A 24,509-nucleotide genomic window follows, 5' to 3' on the forward strand; every position below is an offset into this window, starting at 1 on the left:
TACTGTCCGTTACAAAAATGTACCTTAGAGATATACATAGGCTAGCCTAACTATGGACCATTTCAAGCATTACCCAATGCTTTCCCTCTCGTATGAAGCTACAGTATGGGTGAGGAGGATGGGATGGACATAAAAGACGTTGCTTTGATCATTTCCTTGTTAATTTTTACATGAAAGTCATTCTCTTCATCGGTTGTAGAGCAATACACACAATGTCTGTTTGACACTAAGACTCCAGTGTTAAATCCTCCTCTTCCATTTGTTTTTGCCCCAGGGTGATGCTGTGCATGTGGTTTCCTCTGCTGTAGTGAAAACCAACACAAGGACTTGATTCTGCCTCTGTTCCAAATGGCACCCTATTCCCTAGATAGTGAACTACTTTTGACCAGTGCCTATAGGGTCGTAGTCAAAAGTGGTGCACTATAGGAATAGGGTGCCATTTGGGACAAATTACTATATTTTTTTCTTATTAAAGCAACCCTGCAGTTAGTTCAATTAGATTAAGTATGGGGAAGATGTTGTGAATTTGTAGATTTAAATAGCTGGCAAAGTCACCTCAGGCAATGGCAGTTCATTTTCTTAATTTATGAATGTTATGCTGAGTGTCTGATGTGGAAAGAGAAGAAGCAGCTCAGTTGTCTTTATGTCCAAAGAGCTCATCTTCAAATAAAGAAAATTAACCGTCTCGTTTTTGAAGTCATAAATGCAACATGTAAAGTCCCATGTTTCATGAGCTGAAATAAAAGATCCCGGAAATGTTACATTGACACAAGAAGCTTATTTCTCTCAATATTTTGGCAGAAATTTGTTTACATCCCTGTTAGTGAGCATTTTATCCTTTGTCAAGATAACCTGTACACCTGACAGGTGTGGCATATCAATAAGATAATTAAACAGCATGGTCATTACACAGATGCACCTTGTGCTTGGAACAACATTTCTGTCTGTAATAAAGTCCTTTTGTAGGGAAAACTCATTTTGATTGGCTGGGCCTGGCCCCACAGTGGGTAGGCATGGCTTTCAAGTGGGCGGTCCTATGCACTCCCAGGACCACCCATAAATCAATCAAATTTATTTATAAAGCCCTTTCTACATCAGCCAATGTCACAAAGTGCTGTACAGAAACCCAGCCTAAAACCCCAAACAGCAAGCAATGCAGATGTAGAAGCACAGTGGCTAGGAAAAACTCCCTAGAATGGCCAGAACCTAGGAAGAAACCTAGAGAGGAACCAGGCTCTGAGCGGTGGCCAGTCCTCTTCTGGCTGTGCCAGGTGGAGATTATAACAGAACATGGCCAAGATGTTCAAACGTTCATAGATGACCAGCAGAGTCAGATAATAATAATCACAATGGTTGTAGAGGGTGCAACAGGTCAGCAACTCAGGAGTAAATGTCAGTTGGGTTTTCATAGCCGATCATTCAGAGTTAGAAACAGCAGGTGCGGTAGAGAGAGAGTCCAAAACAGCAGGTCCGGGACAAGGTAGCATGCCCAGTGAACGGGTCAGGATTCAATAGCCGTAGGCAGAACAGTTGAAACTGGAGCAGCAGCATGACCAGGTGGACTGGGGACAGCAAGGAGTCATCAGGCCAGGTAGTCCTGGGGCATGGTCCTAGGGCTCTGGTCCTTCGAGAGAAGAGAGAGAGAGAGAGAGAGAGAGAGAGAGAGAGAGAGAGAGAGAGAGAAAAAGAGAGCGAGAGAATTAGAGGGAGAATACTTACATTCACACAGCACATAAGACATGATAAATACTCCACATATAACAGACTGACACTAGCCTCCCGACACAAACTATTGCAGCATAAATACTGGAGGCTGAGACAGGAGGGGTCGGGAGTAGAGGTCAACCGATTATGATTTTTCAACACCGATACTGATACCGATTATTGGAGGACCAAAAAAAGCTGATACCTACATATTTTTATATATAAATTTGTAATAATGACAATTACAACAATACTGAATGAACACTTATTTTAACTTAATATATAATACATCAATAAAATCAATTTAGTCTCAAATAAATAATTAAATGTTCAATTTGGTTTAAATAATGCAAAAACAACGTGTTGGAGAAGAAAGTAAAAGTGCAATATGTGCCATGTAAAAAAGCTAATGTTTAAGTTCCTTGCTCAGAACATGAGAACATATGAAAGCTGGTGGTTCCTTTTAACATGAGTCTTCAATATTCCTAGGTAAGAAGTTTTAGGTTGTAGTTGTTATAGGACTATTTCTCTCTATACCATTTGTATTTCATATACCTTTGACTATTGGATGTTCTAATAGGTACTTTAGTATTGCCAGCCTAATCTCGGGAGTTGATAGGCTTGAAGTCATAAACAGCGCAATGCTTGAAGCACAGTGAAGAGCTGCTGGCAAATGCACAAAAGTGCTGTTTGAATGAATGCTTACGAGCCTGCTGCTGCCTACCACCGCTTAGTCAGACTGCTCTATCAAATCATAGACTTAATTATAATATAATCAGAAATATGAGCCTTAGGTCATTAATATGGTCAAATCCGGAAACTATCATTTTGAAAACAAAACGTTTATTCTTTCAGTGAAATACGGAACCGTTCCGTATTTTATCTAACGGGTGGCATCCATAAGTCTAAATACATTCAATGACTCTGCTTGCAATGAACACAAGAGAAGTGACACAATTTCCCTAGTTTAATATTGCCTGCTAACCTGGATTTGTTTTAACTAAATATGCAGGTTTAAAAAAATATACTTCTGTGTATTGATTTTAAGAAAGGTATTGATGTTTATGGTTAGGTACATTCGTGCAACGATTGTGCTTTTTTCGCAAATGCGCTTTTATTAAATCATCCCCCGTTTGGCAAAGTTGGCTGTCTTTGTTAGGAAGAAATAGTCTTCACAGTTCGCAACGAGCCAGGTGGCCCAAACTGATGCATATACCCTGACTCTGTTGCACAGAACGCAAGAGAAGTGACACAATTTCCCTAGTTAAAAAATAAATTAATGTTAGCAGGCAATATTAACTAAATATGCAGGTTTAAAAATACACTGCTCAAAAAAATAAAGGGAACACTAAAATAACACATCCTAGATCTGAATGAATGAAATATTCTTATTAAATACTTTTTTCTTTACATAGTTGAATGTGCAGACAACAAAATCGCACAAAAATTATCAATGGAAATCAAATTGATCAACCCATGGAGGTCTGGATTTGGAGTCACACTCAAAATTAAAGTGGAAAACCACACTACAGGCTGATCCAACTTTGATGTAATGTCCTTAAAACAAGTCAAAATTAGGCTCAGTTGTGTGTGTGGCCTCCACGTGCCTGTATGACCTCCCTACAACGCCTGGGCATGCTCCTGATGAGGTGGCGGATGGTCTCCTGAGGGATCTCCTCCCAGACCTGGACTAAAGCATCCGCCAACTCCTGGACAGTCTGTGGTGCAACGTGGTGTTGGTGGATGGAGCGAGACATGATGTCCCAGATGTGCTCAATTGGATTCAGGTCTGGGGAACGGGCGTGCCAGTCCATAGCATCAACGCCTTCCTCTTGCAGGAACTGCTGACACACTCCAGCCACATGAGGTCTAGCATTGTCTTGCATTAGGAGGAACCCAGGGCCAACCGCACCAGCATATGGTCTCACAAGGGGTCTGAGGATCTCATCTCGGTACCTAATGGTGAGCACATGGAGGGCTGTGCGGCCCCCCAAAGAAATGCCACCCCACACCATGACTGACCCACCGCCAAACCAGTCATGATGGAGGATGTTGCAGGCAGCAGAACGTTCTCCACGGCGTCTCCAGTCTGTCACATGTGCTCAGTGTGAACCTGCTTTCATCTGTGAAGAGCACAGGGCGCCAGTGGCGAATTTGCCAATCTTGGTGTTCTCTGGCAAATGCCAAACGTCCTGCACGGTGTTGGGCTGTAAGCACAACCCCCACCTGTGGACGTCGGGCCCTCATACCACCTTCATAGAGTCTGTTTCTGACCGTTTGAGCAGACACATGCACATTTGTGGCCTGCTGGAGGTCATTTTGCAGGGCTCTGGCAGTGCTCCTCTTGCTCCTCCTTGCACAAAGGCGGAGGTAGCGGTCCTGCTGCTGGGTTGTTGCCCTCCTACGGCCTCCTCCATGTCTCCTGATGTACTGGCCTGTCTCCTGGTAGCACCTCCATGCTCTGGACACTACGCTGACAGACACAGCAAACCTTCTTGCCACAGCTCGCATTGGTGTGCCATCCTGGATGAGCTGCACTACCTGAGCCACTTGTGTGGGTTGTAGACTCCGTCTCATGCTACCACTAGAGTGAAAGCACCACCAGCATTCAAAAGTGACCAAAACATCAGCCAGGAAGCATAGGAACTGAGAAGTGGTCTGGTCACCACCTGCAGAACCACTCCTTTATTGGGGGTGTCTTGCTAATTGCCTATAATTTCCACCTGTTGTCTATTCCATTTGCACAACAGCATGTGACATTTATTGTCAATCAGTGTTGCTTCCTAAGTGGACAGTTTGATTTCACAGAAGTGTGATTGACTTGGAGTTACATTGTGTTGTTTAAGTGTTCCCTTTATTTTTTTGAGCAGTGTATATACTTGTGTATTGATTTTAAGAAAGGCATTGATGTTGATCGCTAGGTGCATTGGTGCAACGACTGTGCTTTTTTTGCGAATGCGCTTGTTAAATCACCTGTTTGGCGAAGTAGGCTATGATTCTATGATAAATTAACAGGCACCGCATCGATTATATGCAACACAGGACAAGCTAGATAAACTAGTAATATCATCAACCATGTGTAGTTAACTAGATATTATGTTAAGATTCATTGTTTTTTATAAGATACGTTTAATTCTAGCTCGCACCTTACCTCGGCTCCTTGCTGCACTCGCATAACAGGTAGTCGGTCTGCCACGCAGTCTCCTCATGGAGTGCAATGTAATAGGCCATGATCGGTGTCCATTACTGATTGTTACCGATTGTTATGAAAACTTGAAATCTGCCCTAATTAATCTGCCATCCCGATTAATCGGTCGACCTCTAGTCGGGAGACACTGTGGCCCTGTCCGACAGATACCCACGGACAGGGCCAAATAGCAGGATATAACCCCACCCACTTTGCCAAAGCACAGCCCCCACACCACTAGAGGGAAATCTTCAACCACCAACCTACTCCCCTGAGACAAGGCTGAGTATAGCCCACGAAGACCCCCCCCCCCCAATCCACTCAAGTCCCTCCTAGGGACGGCATGGAAGAGCGCCAGTGACTCAGCCCCCATAATAGGGTTAGAGGCAGAGAATCCCAGTGGAGAGAGGAGAACCGGCCAGGCGGAGACAGCAAGGGCGGTTTGTTGCTCCAATGCCTTCCTGTTCACCTCCACACCCCTGGGCCAGACTACACTCAATCATAGGACCTACTGAAGAGATGAGTCATCAATAAAGACTTAAAGGTCGAGACCGAGTCTGTGTCTCTCACATGGGTAGGCAGACCATTCCATAAAAACAGAGTTCTATAGCAGAAAGCCTTGCCTCCAGCTGTTTGCTTAGAATTTCTAGGGACAATAAGGAGGCCTGCGTCTTGTGACGTGTAGGTATGTACGGCAGAACCAAATCGGAAAGATAAGTAGGAGCAAGCCCATATAATGCTTTGTAGGTTAGCAGTAAAACCTTGAAAGCAGCCCTTGCCTTAACAGGAAGCCAGTGTAGAGAGGCTAGCACTGAAGTAATATGATCAAATCTTTTGATTCTAGTCAAGATTCTAGCAGTTGGGTTTAGCACTAGCTGAAGTTTATTTTGTGCTTTATCCGGGTAACCGGAAAGTAGAGCATTGCAGTAGTCTAACATAGAAGTGACAAAAGCATGGATTTTCTGCATAATTTTTGGACAGAAAGTTTCTGGTTTTTGCAATGTTACTTAGATGGAAAAAAGCTGTCCTTGAAACAGTCTTGATATGTTTGTCAAAAGAGAGATCAGGGTCTAGAGTAACTTCGAGGGCCTTCACAGTATTATTTGAGACGACTATACAACCATCAAGATTAATTGTCAGATTCAACAGAAGATCTCTTTATTTCTTGGGACCTAGAACAAGCATCTCTGTTTGTCCAAGTTTAAAAGTAGAAAATTTGCCTCCATCCACTTCCTTATGTCTGAAACACAGGCTTCCAGGGAGGGCAATTTTGGGGCTTCACCATGTTTCATTGAAATGAACAGCTGTGTGTTATCCACATAGCAGTGAAAGTTAACCGAATAACATCACCAAGAGGTAAAATATATAGTGAAAACAATAGTGGTCCTAAAACAGAACCTTGAGGAACACCGAAATTGACAGTGGATTTGTCAGAGGACAAACCATCCACAGAGACAAACTGATATCTTTCGACAGAACCAGGCCAGAACTTGTCGGTTTAGACCAATTTGGGTTTCCAATCTCTCCAAAAGAATGTGGTGATCGATGGTATCAAAAGCAGCACTAAGGTCTAGGAGCACGAGGACAGATGCAGAGCCTCAGTCTGACGCCATTAAAAGGTAATTTACCACCTTCACAAGTGCAGTCTCAGTGCTATGATGAGGTCTAAAACCAGACTTAAGCATTTTGTATCCATTGTTTGTCTTCAGGAAGGCAGTGAGTTGTTGTGCAACAGATTTTTCAAAACATTTTGAGAGGAATGGGAGATTCGATAAAGGCAGATCATTTTTTACATTTTTTTGGTCAAGGTTTGGCTTTTTCAAGAGAGGCTTTATTACTGCCACTTTTAGTGAATTTGGTACACATCCGGTGGATAGGAAGCCATTTATTATAATCAACATAGGAGGGCCAAGCACAGAAAGCAGCTCTTTCAGTAGTTTAGTTGGAGCAGGGTCCACTATGCAGCTTGAAGGTTTAGAGGCCAAGACTATTTTCATCAATGTGTCAAGAGAGTCATGTGAAATCCATAGATTATTGGGGCCTAATTCATTTATTTCAATTCATTGATTTCCTTTATATGAACTGTAACTCAGCAAAATCTTTGAAATTATTGCTTGTTGCGTTCATATTTTTGTTCAGTATAAATATCTAACCTAATTTCCTATGTGCCGACCTAAGGCAGATTCGCAACATACCACCAACAGTTTTAGTGATACCTAAGTTAAATTATAGCCCTGAACCTTATCTTAGTTGATGAACTTACACTGACTCAGACAAGGAATATTGAAAAACCTTCGATATGGTACATACTGTAGATCTATTACTGCTCAGAAGAGTGAAACCAATTAATTTGCATCCATGTGCCTGTGTCGTAATGTTTATCTCAATTGGCCAAACTGTGTCCATCTATGGTTCTGATGAGTCCTCTGAGCACCATGTATTTCCTGACCCTGCGCCTGGAGGCCCCGGCCTGATGAGAGACAAAGAAAGAGGGGGAGTGAGGCTAAGAGTGACCCACAGGCCTGGGGAATGAGACACGACACTCAGATTAGATAAATAAAGTGTCCAATTTGTAATTTGAAGTGGGGGAAATGTTAACATTTGTCACTTTTCCTAAAACCAGATGTGGAAAAACAATAGATACATGTTTTTTTTTAAATTACTTAACATTTATTCATAGTAAAGGCGCTTGAAAACCCAAACAAATGAAAATTGGCAGTGTTAAGGCTAGGGGATTGAAATCACGTTTGTAGATGGAACACTTCTGCACAGACATGTAGAACAATTGTACATTCTCTTTTACAGTGTAATCATTTGTATTGTAACATTAGACCCATATACAGTACCAGTCAAAAATGTGGACGCACCTACTCATTCAAGGGTTTTTCTTAATTTTTGTACTATTTTCTACATTGTAGAATAATAGTGAAGACATCAAAACAATGAAATATGGAATCATGTAGTAACCAAAAAGGTGTTAAACAAATCAAAATATATTTTATATTAGAAATTCTTCAAAGTAGCCACCCTTTGCCTTGATGACAGCTATGCACATGCTTGGCATTCTCTCAACTAGCTTCATGAGGTAGTCACCTGGAATGCATTTCAATTAACAGGTGTGCCTTGTTAAAAGTTAATTTGTGGAATTTCTTTCGTTTTTAATGCGTTTGAGCCATTCAGTTGTGTTGTGACAAGGTAGGGGTGGTATACAGAAGATAGCCCTATTTGGTAAAAGACCAAGTCCATATTATGGCAAGAACAGCTCAAATAGAAACGACAGTCCATCATTACTTTAAGGTCAGTCAATCTGGATAATTTCAAGAACTTTGAAAGTTTCTTAAAGTGCAGTCGCAAAAACCATCAGCGCATGAGGACCGCCACAGGAAAGGAGGAATCTAAAATATATATGAATGGGTAGGTGTCCAAATGTTTGACTGGTACTGTAATTATCAAAAAACAAAATCATATGTTTCAATATAAATTGCCAACAGATTCAAAGATAATTTAACCTCCGATACATCTGGAAAGCTATATGCAATGAACCAACATACTATATAGTAATGCCACTATTTCCTCCTCTATTCACAGATTCTTAAACATTTTCAGCTCGAGACCCAAATTATAAATTGACTGTCCTCCCGTGACCCAAATTAAGAAGAAATAGTGTGTGATTTATAGATGTATTCTCTCAACTCGCGACCCATATCTCACATTCCCAAGGCCCACCTTGGGTCCCGACCCATAGTTTAAGAAACCTGCGTTGATATATTTTTCCTGTCCCTTATTTAATGTGTTTCTGTATTTGAGTAATAGGGAGCCCCATAGGGCAGTGCACAATTGGCCCAGCATCGTCTGGGTTAGGGGAGGGTTTGGACACGGGGGGGGGCAGTCATTGTAAATAAGAATTGGTTCTCAACTGACTTGCCTAGGTAAATAAAAATGAAATAAAAGCAAGGGTGGTTTTGAAATCAAATTGAATTATATTCAATTTGATTTCTCATCAGTAAGCAGTAGCTATGAAATCCGTTACAGTATCTGCAAACACTAGCCTTTGCTCTGGGAGAGTATATCTAGCCTCTCTCTTTCCCTTCTTTTCAACTTAGGCTGCAGAATAAGAATACACATTATTGAAGAGGACCAAAAAGTATACCTTCACGTAACAAGGCTGAAAAACAATAACAATAACAGATCACTCATTCTTTACACAAAGTACAGGTCACTTCATAGAAGTCACTGGTCTGCCAATCAATGCAAATGCATTTGACACACTATACAAAGCTTTATGACAAAAAAGCTGTAGGCCTACAACCTATGTCCAAAGTAATTACATTAAATCATTGTTTTAGCCATTTGTAAATTAGACCTGTAAAAATAATATTTGACATGAATGTGCCTGTAGTGCTTATTCAAGTCCCACAGGATAATAATCTCTTCCGTAGTGTTCATATTAATAACCTCACCCGGGCAATCCAGCCAGTACCTCAGTACAGGTCTTTAAAGGGCTTGGGGTAGTTAAACATCAGATAATCCATGTAATAAAAGTCATAGGCCCTCTGTCTTTCTGTGGAGTTCAATTGTTCAAAGTATCTCTGGGTGATAGAGGAGGAAGTCCTTTCTGCCTTTGGGTTCCTGTCTTTAAAGTCAGGGAAAGTCAGGTTTCTAGGTGCCCCGATGCTCCGTAGCAGGAAGTTGGCCTCCTCCTTCAGGTTCTCGAACTTCCCGATGAAGTCATTGCGTAGCAGGCAGGGGCTGCAAAGCTGGCTGACCGGCTCCCAGTGGATGTCCATGCCCACGGGCCGCCTCACATCCAACAGGTACTGGACAAACTCTCTGAAGGTGACCCCGGCGCCGGTCCTCAGGGCGGAGCGTGAGGCGTTGGCCCGGTACCGGGAGATGATGGGCCGGCCGAACACCGGGTGGTAGTACGAGTTGGGGCTCTCGAACTTGTCGCGGAAGGCCGAAACCAGCCTCTCGAAGGGCTCCCGTACGAAGAGGACCTTGGTGTAGGAACGGAGGCGCTCGGCAACGCCCGCCTGGTCGAAGGCATCCAGTCGGCGGAGCTGGTTGGCGTAGTGGGCGTCGTCGTGGGCGATGATGTGCGTGGAGGTGGCGCTGCCGCCCAGGACCATCAGCACCCGTTTCCAGTTGGAGCAGCCGGCTTTGGGCACCTCACAGTACAGCAGGCCTGACCTATTATTTATTAAACAGTACAAAACAAATATATTCATAGTTATCTGGGGCTGTGTCCTGTATGTATCTAGGAATCCTGATTTCAGATCAGTTCTGCCTTTTTAGATCACAATGAATTCAATTCAAGAACCTCAAGATCAGCCGGGAACATGAATTGCAAAGAAATACAATTATACATATAAGTTATGTACTGTAAATAATATCTGTAAATAATTCTCAATGAAATTAACCACTAAAGTTACAACACCTGTCCTCCACGTAGACGCGGGACACCTGCCGGCGGGACACAGGGCGCTCCGTGACACCCGGCTGGTATTTGGCACAGACCTCCCTGAGCAGGCGGCGACGGGACGCCTGGGTTTGCGCCAGGCCCTGTAGCCGACTGTCCTCTTCACTAGAGCGGGCACCACTAGGGGTTACAGGCCCGCTCTTTAACAGCAGCTTCCTGTGGCGTTTGGTGAGGGGTTGCCCGGTGCTCTCGGCCTGCTGGTCCCCAGAGGTTGGGGTGGCTGGGTGGGGCAGCCACTGGAAGGCTGGAGGTTGTCTGGGGCTAGGAGTAGGGAGGCTGGGGTTAGAGGACATCTCTACCCCTGGTGCTCCATGGAAACCTCCACCCAGGTTGATGCCTATAACGACTGCACTGTCAAAGGACTGCTCCTGTGGCACACAGGAGCACATGGAACAATTGTTAACAGAAGCTCATATAGTGCTTGTTTCTCAAGAATCCACAAGATGGTGCCATTACATTATTTTGAGTGAACTGGGACAACAGTGATCTGATCTGATCCAATAATCGTACCTTTGGAATTGGCCACCTTGGCGCAACCATCAACTTTGCACCTAGAGAGAGACAAGGGGGGGGGGGGGGGGGGGGTTGAGTTTGAGAGAGATTGATAGAATCCTACATTACGTATTACAAAAAGTCCTTTGCTGGTAACAAGTTTCTCCAGCTGAGCTGAAATAGTTATCAAGAGAGAGCCTGGAGGAGAGATGGTGTCTATTACCGATGGTGCTATAGGAGGAGGGTCCATTTTATCACAAGATTAGGTTTTTGATAGAGAGGCAAGACGTGTCTGTGTTTGTGTGTGTGTGCCTTGCCAAGTGATATTCTTTAGACTGGGAAAAGTGACTATGCATAATAGGACAGGAATTGTTACAGGACTGGTGAGTAGGGATGCCAAAAACTGCTTTGTCATCAAAATATACAGTGCCTTTCCCGAAAGTATTCAGACCCCTTGACTTTTTCCACATTTCGTTACGTTACAGCCTTATTCGAAAATGGATTAAATAAATATAAATCTGAAATCTACACACAATACTCCATAATCTCAAAGTGAAGAGGTTTTTAGACATTTTTGAAAATGTGTTAAAAATAAAAAGATGGCTTATTTACATAAGTATTCAGACCCTTTGCTATGAGACTAGAAATTGAGCTCAGGTGCATCCTGTTTCCATTGATCATCCATGAGATGTTTCTACGCAAAAATGCTCAAAAACCAAGCCATGAGGTCGAAGGAATTGTCCGTAGAGCTCCGAGACAGGATTGTGTCAAAGCACAGATCTGGGGAACTCCATCATTCTTAAATGGAAGAGGTTTGGAACCACCAAGAATCTTCCTAGAGCTGGCTGCCCGGCCAAACTGAGCAATCAGGGGAGAAGGGCCTTGGTCAGGGAGGTGACCAAGAACCCGATGGTCACTCTGACAGAGCTCTAGAGTTCCTCTGTGGGGATGGGAGAACCTTACAGAAGGACAACCATTTCTGCAGCACACCACAAATCAGGCCTTGGTGGTAGAGTGGCCAGACAGAAGCCACTCCTCAGTAAAAGGCACATGACAGCCCGCTTGGAGTTTGCCGAAAGGCACATAAAGACACTCAGACAATAAGAAACAAGATTCTCTGGTCTGATGAGACCAAAATTGAACTCTTTGGCGGTGTGGTCATCCTGTCTGGGTTGGCGCCCCCCCCTTCCCCCTTGGGTTGTGCCGTGGCGGAGGTCTTTGTGGGCTATACTCAGCCTTGTCTCGGGATGGTAAGTTGGTGGTTGAAGATATCCCTCTAGTGGTGTGGGGGCTGTGCTTTGGCAAAGTGGGTGGGGTTATATCCTTCCTGTTTGGCCCTGTCCGGGGGTGTCCTCGGAGTGGGCCACAGTGTCTCCTGACCCCTCCTGTCTCAGCCTCCAGTATTTATGCTGCAGTAGTTTATGTGTCGGGGGGCTAGGGTCAGTTTGTTATATCTGGAGTACTTCTCCTGTCCTATTTGGTGTCCTGTGTGAATCTAAGTGTGCGTTCTCTAATTCTCTCCTTCTCTCTTTCTCTCTCTCGGAGGACCTGAGCCCTGCCCCAGGACTACCTGACATGATGACTCCTTGCTGTCCCCAGTCCACCTGGCTGTGCTGCTGCTCCAGTTTCAACTGTTCTGCCTTATTATTATTCGACCATGCTGGTCATTTATGAACATTTGAACATCTTGGCCATGTTCTGTTATAATCTCCACCCGGCACAGCCGGAAGAGGACTGGCCATCCTACTTATGCTCTCTCTAATTCTCTCTTTCTTTCTCTCTCTCGGAGGACCTGAGCCCTAGGACCATGCCCCAGGAATACCTGACATGATGACTCCTTGCTGTCCCCAGTCCACCTGACTGTGCTGCTGCTCCAGTTTCAACTATTCTGCCTTATTATTATTCGACCATGTTGGTCATTTATGAACATTTGAACATCTTGACCATGTTTTGTTATAATCTCCACCCGGCACAGCCAGAAGAGGACTGGCCACCCCACATAGCCTGGTTCCTCTCTAGGTTTCTTCCTAGGTTTTGGCCTTTCTAGGGAGTTTTTCCTAGCCACCGTGCTTCTACACCTGCATTGCTTGCTGTTTGGGGTTTTAGGCTGGGTTTCTGTACAGCACTTTGAGATATCAGCTGATGTACGAAGGGCTATATAAATAAATTTGATTTGATTTGATTTGGCCTGAATGCCAAGCGTCACGTCTGGAGGAAACTGCTGTGGGGGTGTTTTTCAGAGTCAGGGACTGGGAGACTAGGCAGGATCGAGGTAAAGATGAATGGAGCAAAGTACAGAGAGATCCTTGATGAAAACCTGTTCCAGAGCGCTCAGAACTTCAGACTGGGGGCGAAGGTTCACCTTCCAACAGGACAACGACCCTAAGCACATAGCCAAGACAATGCAGGAGTGGCTTCGGGACAAGTCTCTGAATGTCCTTCAGTGGCCCAGCCAGAGCCCGGACTTGAACCCTATTGAACATCCCTGGAGAGACCTGAAAATAACTGTGCAGCAACGCTCCCCATCCAACCTGACAGAGCTTGACAGGATCTGCAGAGAAGAATGGGAGAAACTCCCCAAATACAGGTGTGCCAAGCTTGTAGCGTCACACCCAAGAAGACTCAAGGTTGTAATTGCTGCCAATGGTGCTTAAACAAAGTACTGAGTAAAGGGTCTGAATACTTATGTGATCAGTTTTTTTTTAACAGTTTTTGCTTTGTCATTATGGGGTATTGTGTGTAGATTGATGAAGAAAAACAACTATTTAATCAATTTTAGAATAAGGCTGTAATGTAACCAAATTTGGAAAAAGTCAAGGGGTCTGAATACTTTCTGAAGACACTGTATGTCTTTGTTACCTTCATTCATCTGCAATACGTTATTTTATAATGCTCAAAATATATCCCTTCATACAGTTGCTTGTTTTTTTGCTTTTCCTTTATCGTGCCAAACTCAGTCTCTTAGAAGTCAGGTTAAGACGTGGTTGACCTTTTGAGAGGAGGAGAGATTCTTCATGGCTCTTCTGACACTGCAGCCGTCAGAAAGCAGGAACCTTCAGTGTTAAGATGATCCCAGGTCAACTGCTATAAAGCCACCTGGATCCCCCATTACCCTTGGTACATTGTTTGTGTGTTCTAGTAAAGAGTGGCAAAGTTGTCATTGTTATGTAAAGTATCAGTCACCCACCCCCTTGTGGAGCAGCCCAATAGCCCTGAATTTATTTATTTAGTTTTCTTGCAGCTGCCTGGTGCTATAGAGAAGTAACACAATATTGAGTACTTGTTTTTGAAATAGTTCATGAGAAATTTAGCACAGTATCGTTATACATTCTAGATGCAACATTATATGTATCATTATATGACTGTATATGACTGTATTTAAAAGGTAGCCTGCGCTGTAGTTGCTGTAGTTCTCACCAGCAACATCTCTAATGTCCACGTGATGTCTTGAACATCTGCTATGGTGACTAATGATGTTTTCTGTTGTATTCCTCCATCTCTTGGGTGTCTACTTCCCTCACGAAAAAATATTATTTTTATGATGGATTATAACACAATGTGAAAGTCTGTTGTCAAAATGTCTAGTGACTCAGTCCCCAGTATTGAATCATGCTTTCTGTTTGACTGGTTTTCAGTTCTGCTCAAATACATACAGTGCCTTCGGGAAGTAGTCAGACCCCTTGACTTGTTCCGTATTTTGTTAGGTTACAGCCTTATCCTAAAATTGATTGACAATTTTTTCCCCCTCATCAATCTACACACAATACCCCATATTGACAAGGCAAAAACTGGATAAAAACCCCCAGAAATATAACATAAGTATTCAGACCCTTTACTCAGTACTTTGTTTAAGCACCTTTGGCAGCAATTATAGCCTTGAGTCTTCTTGGGTGTGACACTACAAGCTTGGCACACCTGTATTTGGGGGGTTTCTCCCATTCTTCTCTGCAGATCCTCTCAATCTCTGTCAGGTTGGATGGGGAGCATTGCTTCACAGCTATTTTCATGTCTCTCCAGGGATGTTCGATAGGGTTCAAGTCCGGGCTCTGGCTGGACCACTGAAGGACATTCAGAGACTTGTCCCGAAGCCACTCCTGCATTGTCTTGGCTATGTGCTGAGGGTCGTTGTCCTGTTAGACTGGGGGCGAAGGTTCACCTTCCGAGGTCCTGAGAGCTCTGGAGCAGGTTTTCATCAAGGATCTCTCTGTACTTTCCTCCTTTCATCTTTGCCTCGATCCTGACTAGTCTCCTAGTCTTTGCCGCTGAAAAACACCCCCACAGCATGATGCTGCCACCACCATGCTTCACCGTAGGGATGGTGCCAGGTTTCCTTCAGTAGTGACGCTTGGGATTTAGGCCAAATAGTTCAATCTAGGTTTTATCACATCAGAGAATCTTGTTTATCATGGTCTGAGAGTCTTTATGTGCCTTTTGGCAAACTCTAAGCAGGCTGTCATGTGCCTTTTACTGAGGAGTGGCTTCCATCTGGCCACTCTACCATAAAAGCCTGATTGGTGGAGTGCTGTGGAGATGGTTGTCCTTCTGGAAGGTTCTCCCATCTCCACAGAGGAACTCTAGAGCTCTGTCAGAGTGACCATCGGGTTCTTGATAACCTCCCTGACCAAGGCCTTTCTCCCCTGATTGCTCAGTTTGGCCAGGTGCTCTAGGAAGATTCTTGGTGGTTCCACACTTCTTCCATTCAATAATGATGGAGGCCACTATGTTCTTGGGACCTTCAATGCTGCAGACATTTTTTGGTAGCCTTCCCGAGATCTGTGCCTCAACACAATCCTGTTTCGGAGCTCTACGGACAATTCCTTTGACCTCATGGCTTGGTTTTTGCTCTGACATGCACTGTCAACTGTGGGACCTTGTATAGACCTTGTATTCCTTATATATCATGTACAATCAATAGAATTTTCCACAGGTGGACTCCAATCAGATTGTACAAACATCTCAAGGATGATCAATGGAAATAGGATGCACCTGAGCTCAATTTCGAGTCTCATCGCAAAAAGTTATGTAAATAAGGTATTTCTGTTTTTAATAAATGTTTAAACATAAAAAAATGTAAACAGTTTTTGGTGTGTTATTATAGGGTATTTGTTTAGACTGCTGTAGATTTTTATTTATTTAATCAATTTTAGAATAAGGCTGTAACTCAACAAAATATGGATAAAGTCAAGGGGTCTGAATAATTTCCAAAGGCACTGTACATAAATGCTAATTACTGGTTATGTCAATTGCACTTGTGTTGGTTGTCTAAGTAATAGCCCTTAACTATTCAGTTCAGTTTTCAGTGTTCAGTTTTCCTCTTCACATATCTGGAACACCTACTGGTAGTTAGGGCTATTACTGTAGTGTTTACATTCTGTATCTATTTAGGGAAGATTGTAAAGCATGCACCTGCTGCCTGCCTAAAAACCACCCCCTACCCACACATACCACCACACACAACCATCAGTCCCCTTCCTTAATTTCAGGCATGACTCCCATGACTCTCTAGCAATCATAGACTCACAGCCGCAACTGTAAACCTAAACTTCACTTTTCCGTCTGGAGCTTAGCTCCACGTACGCACACACTCTCAAACAGACAGACAGACAGACACTGACCTAACGACCCAGGTCTGCCTACGATGGAGATTACGAGAGGGGAGCGACCTGACTAGGGTGGAGTATTTTTACCATCCAGAGAATAAATCACGTTTCTCCGGGTAACCAGGTATTTCTCACCAAAACCGTGAGTGTCATTCAAAAACATTATAAAGCATATAAATAGGCCTATGTCCGGAATTTGACTAGAGCTTTGATCGAAAATTCAAGCCTGATGCTACCTGAGCCTGATGAGTCATACATTAAATAGATTTTATGAGCCCTACATTAATTACATTTAATGAGCACAAGCCCCAAAAATACCAAATGATTGTGCCGTTATCCAATACATATATGATACTGGCTACTGCACATTACGCACAACAGATACACATAAAAGCCCAAAGATGTAGCTAGCTATATGCTCTCTTGGGTAAATACATGAAACTAGCTCCAGTAGGCTAATATTTTTGAGTGTGAACCGTATTACTGTACTTTATTGTTATATGGACTGGAATTACGCACATCGTTCAAACCATGATTAAACAGGGAGAGAACACGCGATTCTGGTGCAGCACATGCAGCCTACAAAGTTACAAGTATATGCTAGAAAATTCGATTTTCATTTTGAAATATAATAGGGCCTATTTTATAATTAGTAGGCTGACGCATTTATACCTTTCATAATATTTCCCCTAATATTAGCCAACCTCCTATTTCTATTTGTTGTTGCTTCATTCTTTCCTCGCTTTCAACAGTTAAATTAAATACGTTTTGTTTACCTTCCCTTCACCATTCTAATGACATTCTTGAATAAGATAGGACTAGAATTCAATGATGAAGACTTTCACTTCTCTTGAGGAACTTTGAACGGTTACGGTTCTGAATAAATAACTGCTTTAGCCTACCGCCATCGTGCGTTCGCTCTTCTTTCAAACGACCCGATCAATTGGCTGCTGTATTTAACATTCAGAAAACAAGAGCTTGCATTCTTTTCGAAGTCTATTGGCATAAGAAATGCTAAAAAAAAAAACATGTCAATCAAGATATTTTAGTCTAGCGTTTCCTGCCTGGGACTCCCAATAGCTAAGGGGCGTTTTTTTTAGAAGGAAAGGCCAGCGGAGCACAGGTGCGTGCGTATTGCGCAAGACACAGAGCTTAAACATTAGAAGCTTATTATGCATAACCCATCATTAAATGGCGAAATATAAGTCTAGTACTGCATTGAATTAATTTTGTTAGGTTATAGACTTATCCTAAAATAAATTACAATTGAGTTTCCCTCATCAATCTACACACAATACCCCATAATTACAAATCAAAAACATGTTTTTAGAAATGTTTGCTAATTTATAAAAAATAAATTAAAAAAAAAACGCCATGATCACATTTACATAAGTATTCAGACCCTTTACTTAGTACTTTGTTGAAGCACCTTTGACAGTGATTACAGCCTCGACTCTTCTTGGGTATGACACTATAAGCTTGGCACACCTGTATTTGTGGAGTTTCTCCCATTCTTCTCTGCAGATCCTCTCAAGCTTTGTCAGGTTGGATGGGGAGCGTTACTGCACAGCTATTTTCACGTCTCTCCAGAAATGCTCGATCAGGTTCAAGTCCGGGCTCTGGCTGAGCCACTCAAGGACATTCCAAGACTTGTCCCGAAGCCACTCCTGCGTTGTCTTTGCTGTGTTCTTAAGGTCGTTGTCCTGTTGGAAGGTGAATCTTCGCCCCCAGTCTTGAGGTCATGAGAGCTCTGGAACAGGTTTTCATTAAGGATCTCTCTGTACTTTGCTCCGTTCATTTTCGCCTTGATCCTGACTAGTCTCACAGCCGCTGCCACTTTCTCATGGTCTGAGAGTCCATTATGTGCCTTTCGGCAAACTCTAAGCAGGCTGTCATGTGCCTTTTACTGAGGAGTGGCTTCCGTCTGGTAACTCTACCATAAAGGCCAGATTATTATTATCACAAGAAAAAAAGTTACTGTGATGAGATGAAGTATTTGTGAACTGCGTGCCATACTGAGATGGGCTGTCTGTCCCCACCATGAGCGTTGATGATTCATCATGCAGAGGCCGTAGAGAAGACAGATTTAGACACTGCATATAATTTAACAGTTCCATTTCACGCCATGCTGTTCATATGAATCATTTACCAGTTTCTTGCAGTTAGTTATCCTGGGAAAAGGGAGTGGTTTTGGGCGGTAAATCTTGGTAAATCTTGGTAACCAGGCCATTCAATCCTAGAACTGACTGACAGAACGTGTCAACAGGGAGGACAGGAAGGTTGTGTCAATGCCATCACACTGACCTACACAGGGTCATCACAGGATCGATTATATGCCAGACCTGTGGAGGCCTGCTACTGGTTGACAGACTGAAAGAGAGGGGTGTTTGTGTACTGTGTGTGTGTGTGTGTGTGTGTGGGTGTGCTCGTACTCTGGCTCAGTGTAGAGCATGGAGCTTGCAACGCCAGGATTGTGGGTTAGATTGGGGCGGCTAGAGTTGGGCCATTGACCACGGTGGGTTGCTAGATCGAATCCCCGAGCTGACAAGGTAAAAAATATTTAGTTCTTCCCCAGTGTTCCTAGGCTGTCATTGTAAATAAGTCAAATGTATGCACGCATGTCTGTAAGTCGCTTTGGATAAAAGCATCTGCTAAATGTCACATGTTATATTATGTTTACTGTGTGTGTGTGTGTGTCGTGGGGAGCTGAGCTGAGCTGAGCTGAAGGGCCAATTACTTACTTCCTAGGCAAGAACCAGATTTAAACCACCTGTCTAAGGTCTCTCCGCTGTCAGTCTACAGACAGACTCTATGAGTAGCATCCATAACTCTGCACTCTGCTCTTTCTATTCCTCACCATACTAACTACTCTCTCGATTAAAATCTACTGTAAAACAGTGTCATTGTTTCAACTTGAAAAACATCAGTTACCCAGTTTTCCTAACAAATGTAATTCCATCAACCTTGTTGAGTTGACTAACTGCATTCACGCTGCATTCATCTTCTCTCTCACCCCTGAGCAAGAAAGGACAGCACAACTCCATAGACTCAAACTCTGAGTGTATGGGGAAGGGGGGGAGGGGTGTCTGTACAAGAGTAGTCACTTGTATAGACACACAAAGACACTCGTGCAGATCAGTGGCGGCTGGTGCTGTTTAAGATGAGGGATGAGGATTTTTTATATGAGCATGGCCTTATTTCTATTACAGCATATTGGATGACTCTCGTTCATAGTCCATTCACCCAGTTCAATATAACAGCGATAGGTTTAGGCTACTGATACTCAAATGTCCCCTATACCCATCATGACGTTGCTACAACCTAGTCTATGAATGAAAGTTTACAACGCAGGTGCACACAGGTCGGGAGACAAATTTCAGGTGATGGACAGTGACACATTCAATAGCGCCTTGCACACTCTTGCCTGCATCTAGCTGATCTTGGGTGTACTCATTAGTCCAACAGTTGAAAACAAGAGTTTTCATTGGACAAATTCAGGTATGTTTATCCCCGTTTTGTTCTGTTTGTTTCTGTTTAAGAAATTCAACAGAATCGGCAGAATGAATGAATACACCCCTGAACATGTGAAAACAGTTAACTGTCATAGCCATATACAAACAGCCTGTTGTATTCCTTTTCACATCTACACGTGACATTTTGAATATATTTTGTATAATTTGATCTAAAAAGGCTGATGTTATTTTATATATATATATATATATATATATATTTTTTTTTTAATGAAATTCACTGAGGATGGTCCTCCTCTTCTTCCTCTGAGGAGCCTCCACTGGTGTACACACACACACACACACACACACATGTATACAAACAGATTCTCACAAACATGTATAAAAACGCATGTAATATGCATAAAGGAAGGTACACACACATGCTCAGAAATGCATGCAGTACATTGTAAATGTATCTGTATATCCTATCAACACAGATTACACAGGCCTGTATGTAACAGATGTGAAACGGCTAGCTTAGTTAGCGTGGGCGCTAGATAGCGTTTCAATCAGTGACGTCACTTGCTCTGAGACCTTGAAGTAGTAGTTCCCCTTGCTCTGCAAGGGCCGCGGCTTTTGTGGAGCGATGGGTAACGATGCTTCGAGGGTGACTGTTGATGTGTGCAGAAGGTCCCTGGTTCGCGCCCGGGTATGGGCGAGGGGACGGTCTAAAATTTGTACTGTTACATTGGTGCCGTGACCCGGATTACTGGTTGCTGCGGAAAAAGGAGGAAGGTCAAAAGGGGGGTGAGTGTAACAGATGTGAAACGGCTAGCTTAGTTAGCGTGGGCGCTAGATAGCGTTTCAATCAGTGACGTCACTTGCTCTGAGACCTTGAAGTAGTAGTTCCCCTTGCTCTGCAAGGGCCGCGGCTTTTGTGGAGCGATGGGTAACGATGCTTCGAGGGTGACTGTTGATGTGTGCAGAAGGTCCCTGGTTCGCGCCCGGGTATGGGCGAGGGGACGGTCTAAAATTTGTACTGTTACATGTAGACTCTTTACATCACAATCAAACATGTTGTCACGACTTCCACCGAAGTCGGTCCCTCTCCTTGTTGGGGCGGTGTTCGGCAGTCGATGTCACCGATCTTCTAGCCATCACCGATCCATTTGTCATTTTCCATTGGTTTTGTCTTGTCTTCCTTCACACCTGGTTCCAATCCCATCAATTAAATGTTGTATATTTAACCCTCTGTTTCCCCTCATGTCCTTGTCGGAGATTGTTTGTTTGTATGTTTGTGTATTGGGGCGCGACGGGTTCTTGTCCCCACTTTTATTTATGTTGTATTTTGGTTTTGGAGTTTTTGTTAAGTTTACTAAACGACTCCATTTATACCAAGTTCGATTCTCCTGCGCCTGACTTCCCTGCCACCAACACACACATTGTTACACATGTCATCTTCTAGAGGGATTACCAGTAGTTTATTCCAGCACTTCTTCACTGGTGTGTGATGTATGACTAGGGCTGGTGTGGTGCCAATATTACCACCACACCTGCAGCCATGAGCCATGAACGCAGTAAAATTCTACGTGACCGCTGAGTCATGGTAATCTCCTTTTATGCACTCTGGACATGCATTTGTAGTACCCAATTTACTAACGATCATCAGGTGTCTAATTGCCTGGTACTCAGGGCTCTATTGTCCCTCTAACCACTCTGTCATCAATGCAAATGCTATGGAAAATCACATCAAACACTTATCATCAAAACAGTATGAGCTTTTAAAGCTCACCTCACTGCGATTGATCAATTTGAAGAAAGAAGTTAAACAATAGGATGAAACTGAGTGAAACAACTTGGTCATTGTGGATGTTGTTTCAATGCCTAACACAAAGAAAAGGACAGCACTTTATAGGCCTAAATATAAGCACCCCCCTCAAAATGATTGTGCCGTTATACAAGAAATAGCCTCCCGCCTATTACACATGGCAGAATTTTTTTTTAAATAATACTGATTTAAGATATCTTTGGTGTATAATTGGTCTAGCCTAAAATTAAACAAATTCAGATTTAGCCTACAATTATAGTGAATTTGTTTTTGATTTTGAATAGCCTAGTAATAGGGCATTTTTTATTTAAAAAATAAATAATAGACTGACACATTACTTTTTAACTACAGAATATCTCACCACTGAGTTTAAATCTGCTCCCCTCTCGCGTTCATTCCTTTCGCCACCGTGCAGAGAGGGGCTGTCAACAGTTTAAGAAATATATTTCATTGTGAAAACATGTTACCATTCATATTCCCGAACAGATTTCACTTGTTTTCCCAAATGAAGCACTGGGTAGCTACAGGGACGGGGTTGGAGAACCCATGGCATATAGAATGGCGCAGGTAAATTACCGCAGTAGCCATGAGTGAAAAACATTAAATTGAGAATAGTCTGATGGGTTAAAATATGATCACTTGATGAGAGAGCAGCGGCAAGCTTTTTTTGCCGACTTTTCAAATCCTCAATAGCCAATAGTCACATCATGCAGCCCATATATCTTTTGATTTCTAAGGTTTGTATCATTTACAGCTAAAGTTTCCAAATAACTATAAATCTATCATATAGGTCCTGTTTCAAAATGTAAACGTTCCTTGTTGCGGCTTTATGTGAGGAGCCTGGAGATGCTAAATGTGTTTGTTATTTGACGGTCAATTACTGCCAGTTTTTTTGCATGACAATAACCCGCTGACAATTTTATGACTGCCACAGCCCTACGTATGACTCACGGATGCAAAGACAAAAGATCTAGAGACAAAATGAAAACCAACAAAACATAAAAAGATGACAAAGCACAAAGGCAGATACAGAGATGTTTAATCTCGATGTGACAAGCACACCAACTCACTGCTGTACGAAATATGCATTCGGTGGATATTGTTTCTTGTACTAAGGATGTACAGTGTCTTCGGGAAGTATTCAGACCCCTTGACTTTTTCCAATTTTATTAGGTTACAGCCTTATTCTAAAATAGCTTAAATAGTTTTTCCCCCCTCATCAATCTACACACAATACCCCATAATGACAAAGCAAAAACTGTTTTTTAGAAAATGTTGCAATTTATAAAAAAATTCTAAACAGAAATATCACATTTACATAAGTATTCAGACCCTTTACTCAGTACTACTCAGTACTGCAGAGATGGTTGTCCTTCTGGATGGTTCTCCCATCTCCACAGAGGAACTCTGAAAAACACCCCCACAGCATGATGCTGCCACCACCATGCTTCATGGTGCCAGGTTTCCTCCAGACGTGACACTTGGCATTCAGGCCAAAGAGTTCAATCTTGGTCTCATCAGACCAGAGAATCTTGTTTCTTATTGTCTGAGTGCCTTTATGTGCCTTTTGGCAACCTACAAGCGGGCTGTCATGTGCCTTTTACGGAGGAGTGGCTTCCGTCTGGCCACTCTAATGTAAAGACCTGATTGGTGGAATGCTGCAGAAATGGTTGTCCTTCTGTAAGGTTCTCCCATCCCCACAGAGGAACTCTAGAGCTCTGTCAGAGTCACCATCGGGTTCTTGATCACCTCCCTGACCAAGGCCCTTCTCCCCCGATTGCTCAGTTTGGCCGGGCGGCCAGCTCTAGGAAGAGTCTTGGTGGTTCCAAACTTCTTCTATTTAAGAATGTTGGAGTTCCCCAGATCTGTGTTTTGACACAATCCTGTCTCGGAGCTCTACGGACAATTCCTTCGACCTCATGGCTTGGTTTATGCTCTGACTTGCGCTGTCAACTGTGGGACCTTATATAGACAATTCATGTCCAATCAATTGAATTTACCACAGGTGGACTCCAATAAAGTTGTAGAAACAGCTCAAGGATGATCAATGGAAACAGGATGAACCTGAGCTCAATTTCGAGTCTCATAGCAAAGGGTCTGAATACTTATGTAAATGTGATATTTAAATTTTTAAATTTTTAATCAGTAGCAAAAATGTCAACAATTTTTTTTTTTTTCCTTTGTCATTATCGGGTATTGTATGTAGATTGATGATGTTTTATTTATTTAATCCATTTTAGAATAAGGCTGTAATGTAAAAAAATGTGGAAAAAGTCAAGCAGTCTGAATACTTTACGAATGCACTGTATATAGCTACTTTCTGCATGAAAACATGGAGTAATCAAAGCGAATCGACAATATATTAATGCATAATCTTCTATTTTATTAATGCGTCAGCCAGAGCGGAGCAGTGGTCGATTGAATTTAGTACTTTGCATAATTGCTGTCATCCCACATTGGCCCACATAACCTTGATACGACTTAAAGTAGAGCTGCCTCCAGCTCACCTGTTCACAGTCAACTGTTGTGTGCACAGAAGAACAGCCATGTTAATGTCAGTCATGTGACCATTCATCAGTTAAGAGAACAATGTATGAACAACAATTTAGGCTACTATACGCTACTGGTGTTTTTTTGCTAGTGTGCCATAGTGTTCCCATTTTCTCCTCTACAATGGCAAATAACTTAAGAATGTGTATGTATGCATACTGTATCCACTGCATGCATACTGTATGTCATTGTGTTTAAGTGCACTTATGCAATGAAA

General features: G+C 42.8%; 1 protein-coding gene across 1 annotated transcript in view; it reads right to left on the reverse strand.

Moving 5' to 3' along the window:
• Positions 1 to 7,538: 7,538 nt before the first annotated feature.
• LOC110524273 (carbohydrate sulfotransferase 8-like) overlaps positions 7,539 to 24,509 on the reverse strand; it is an 83,346-nt gene continuing 66,375 nt past the window's right edge. Inside the window, exons 3-5 of the mRNA XM_021603766.3 lie at positions 10,881 to 10,921; positions 10,329 to 10,738; positions 7,539 to 10,081 (exon numbers count right to left, since the gene is read on the reverse strand). Of these exons, the coding sequence (XP_021459441.3) occupies positions 9,373 to 10,081; positions 10,329 to 10,738; positions 10,881 to 10,921 (1,160 nt within the window). The 3' untranslated portion in view covers positions 7,539 to 9,372. The remainder of the gene's footprint in view (positions 10,082 to 10,328; positions 10,739 to 10,880; positions 10,922 to 24,509) is intronic.

Source organism: Oncorhynchus mykiss, chromosome 1, assembly GCF_057628025.1.
Source record: "Oncorhynchus mykiss isolate SJ-2025 chromosome 1, ASM5762802v1, whole genome shotgun sequence".
Classification (NCBI taxonomy): Eukaryota; Metazoa; Chordata; class Actinopteri; order Salmoniformes; family Salmonidae; genus Oncorhynchus; species Oncorhynchus mykiss.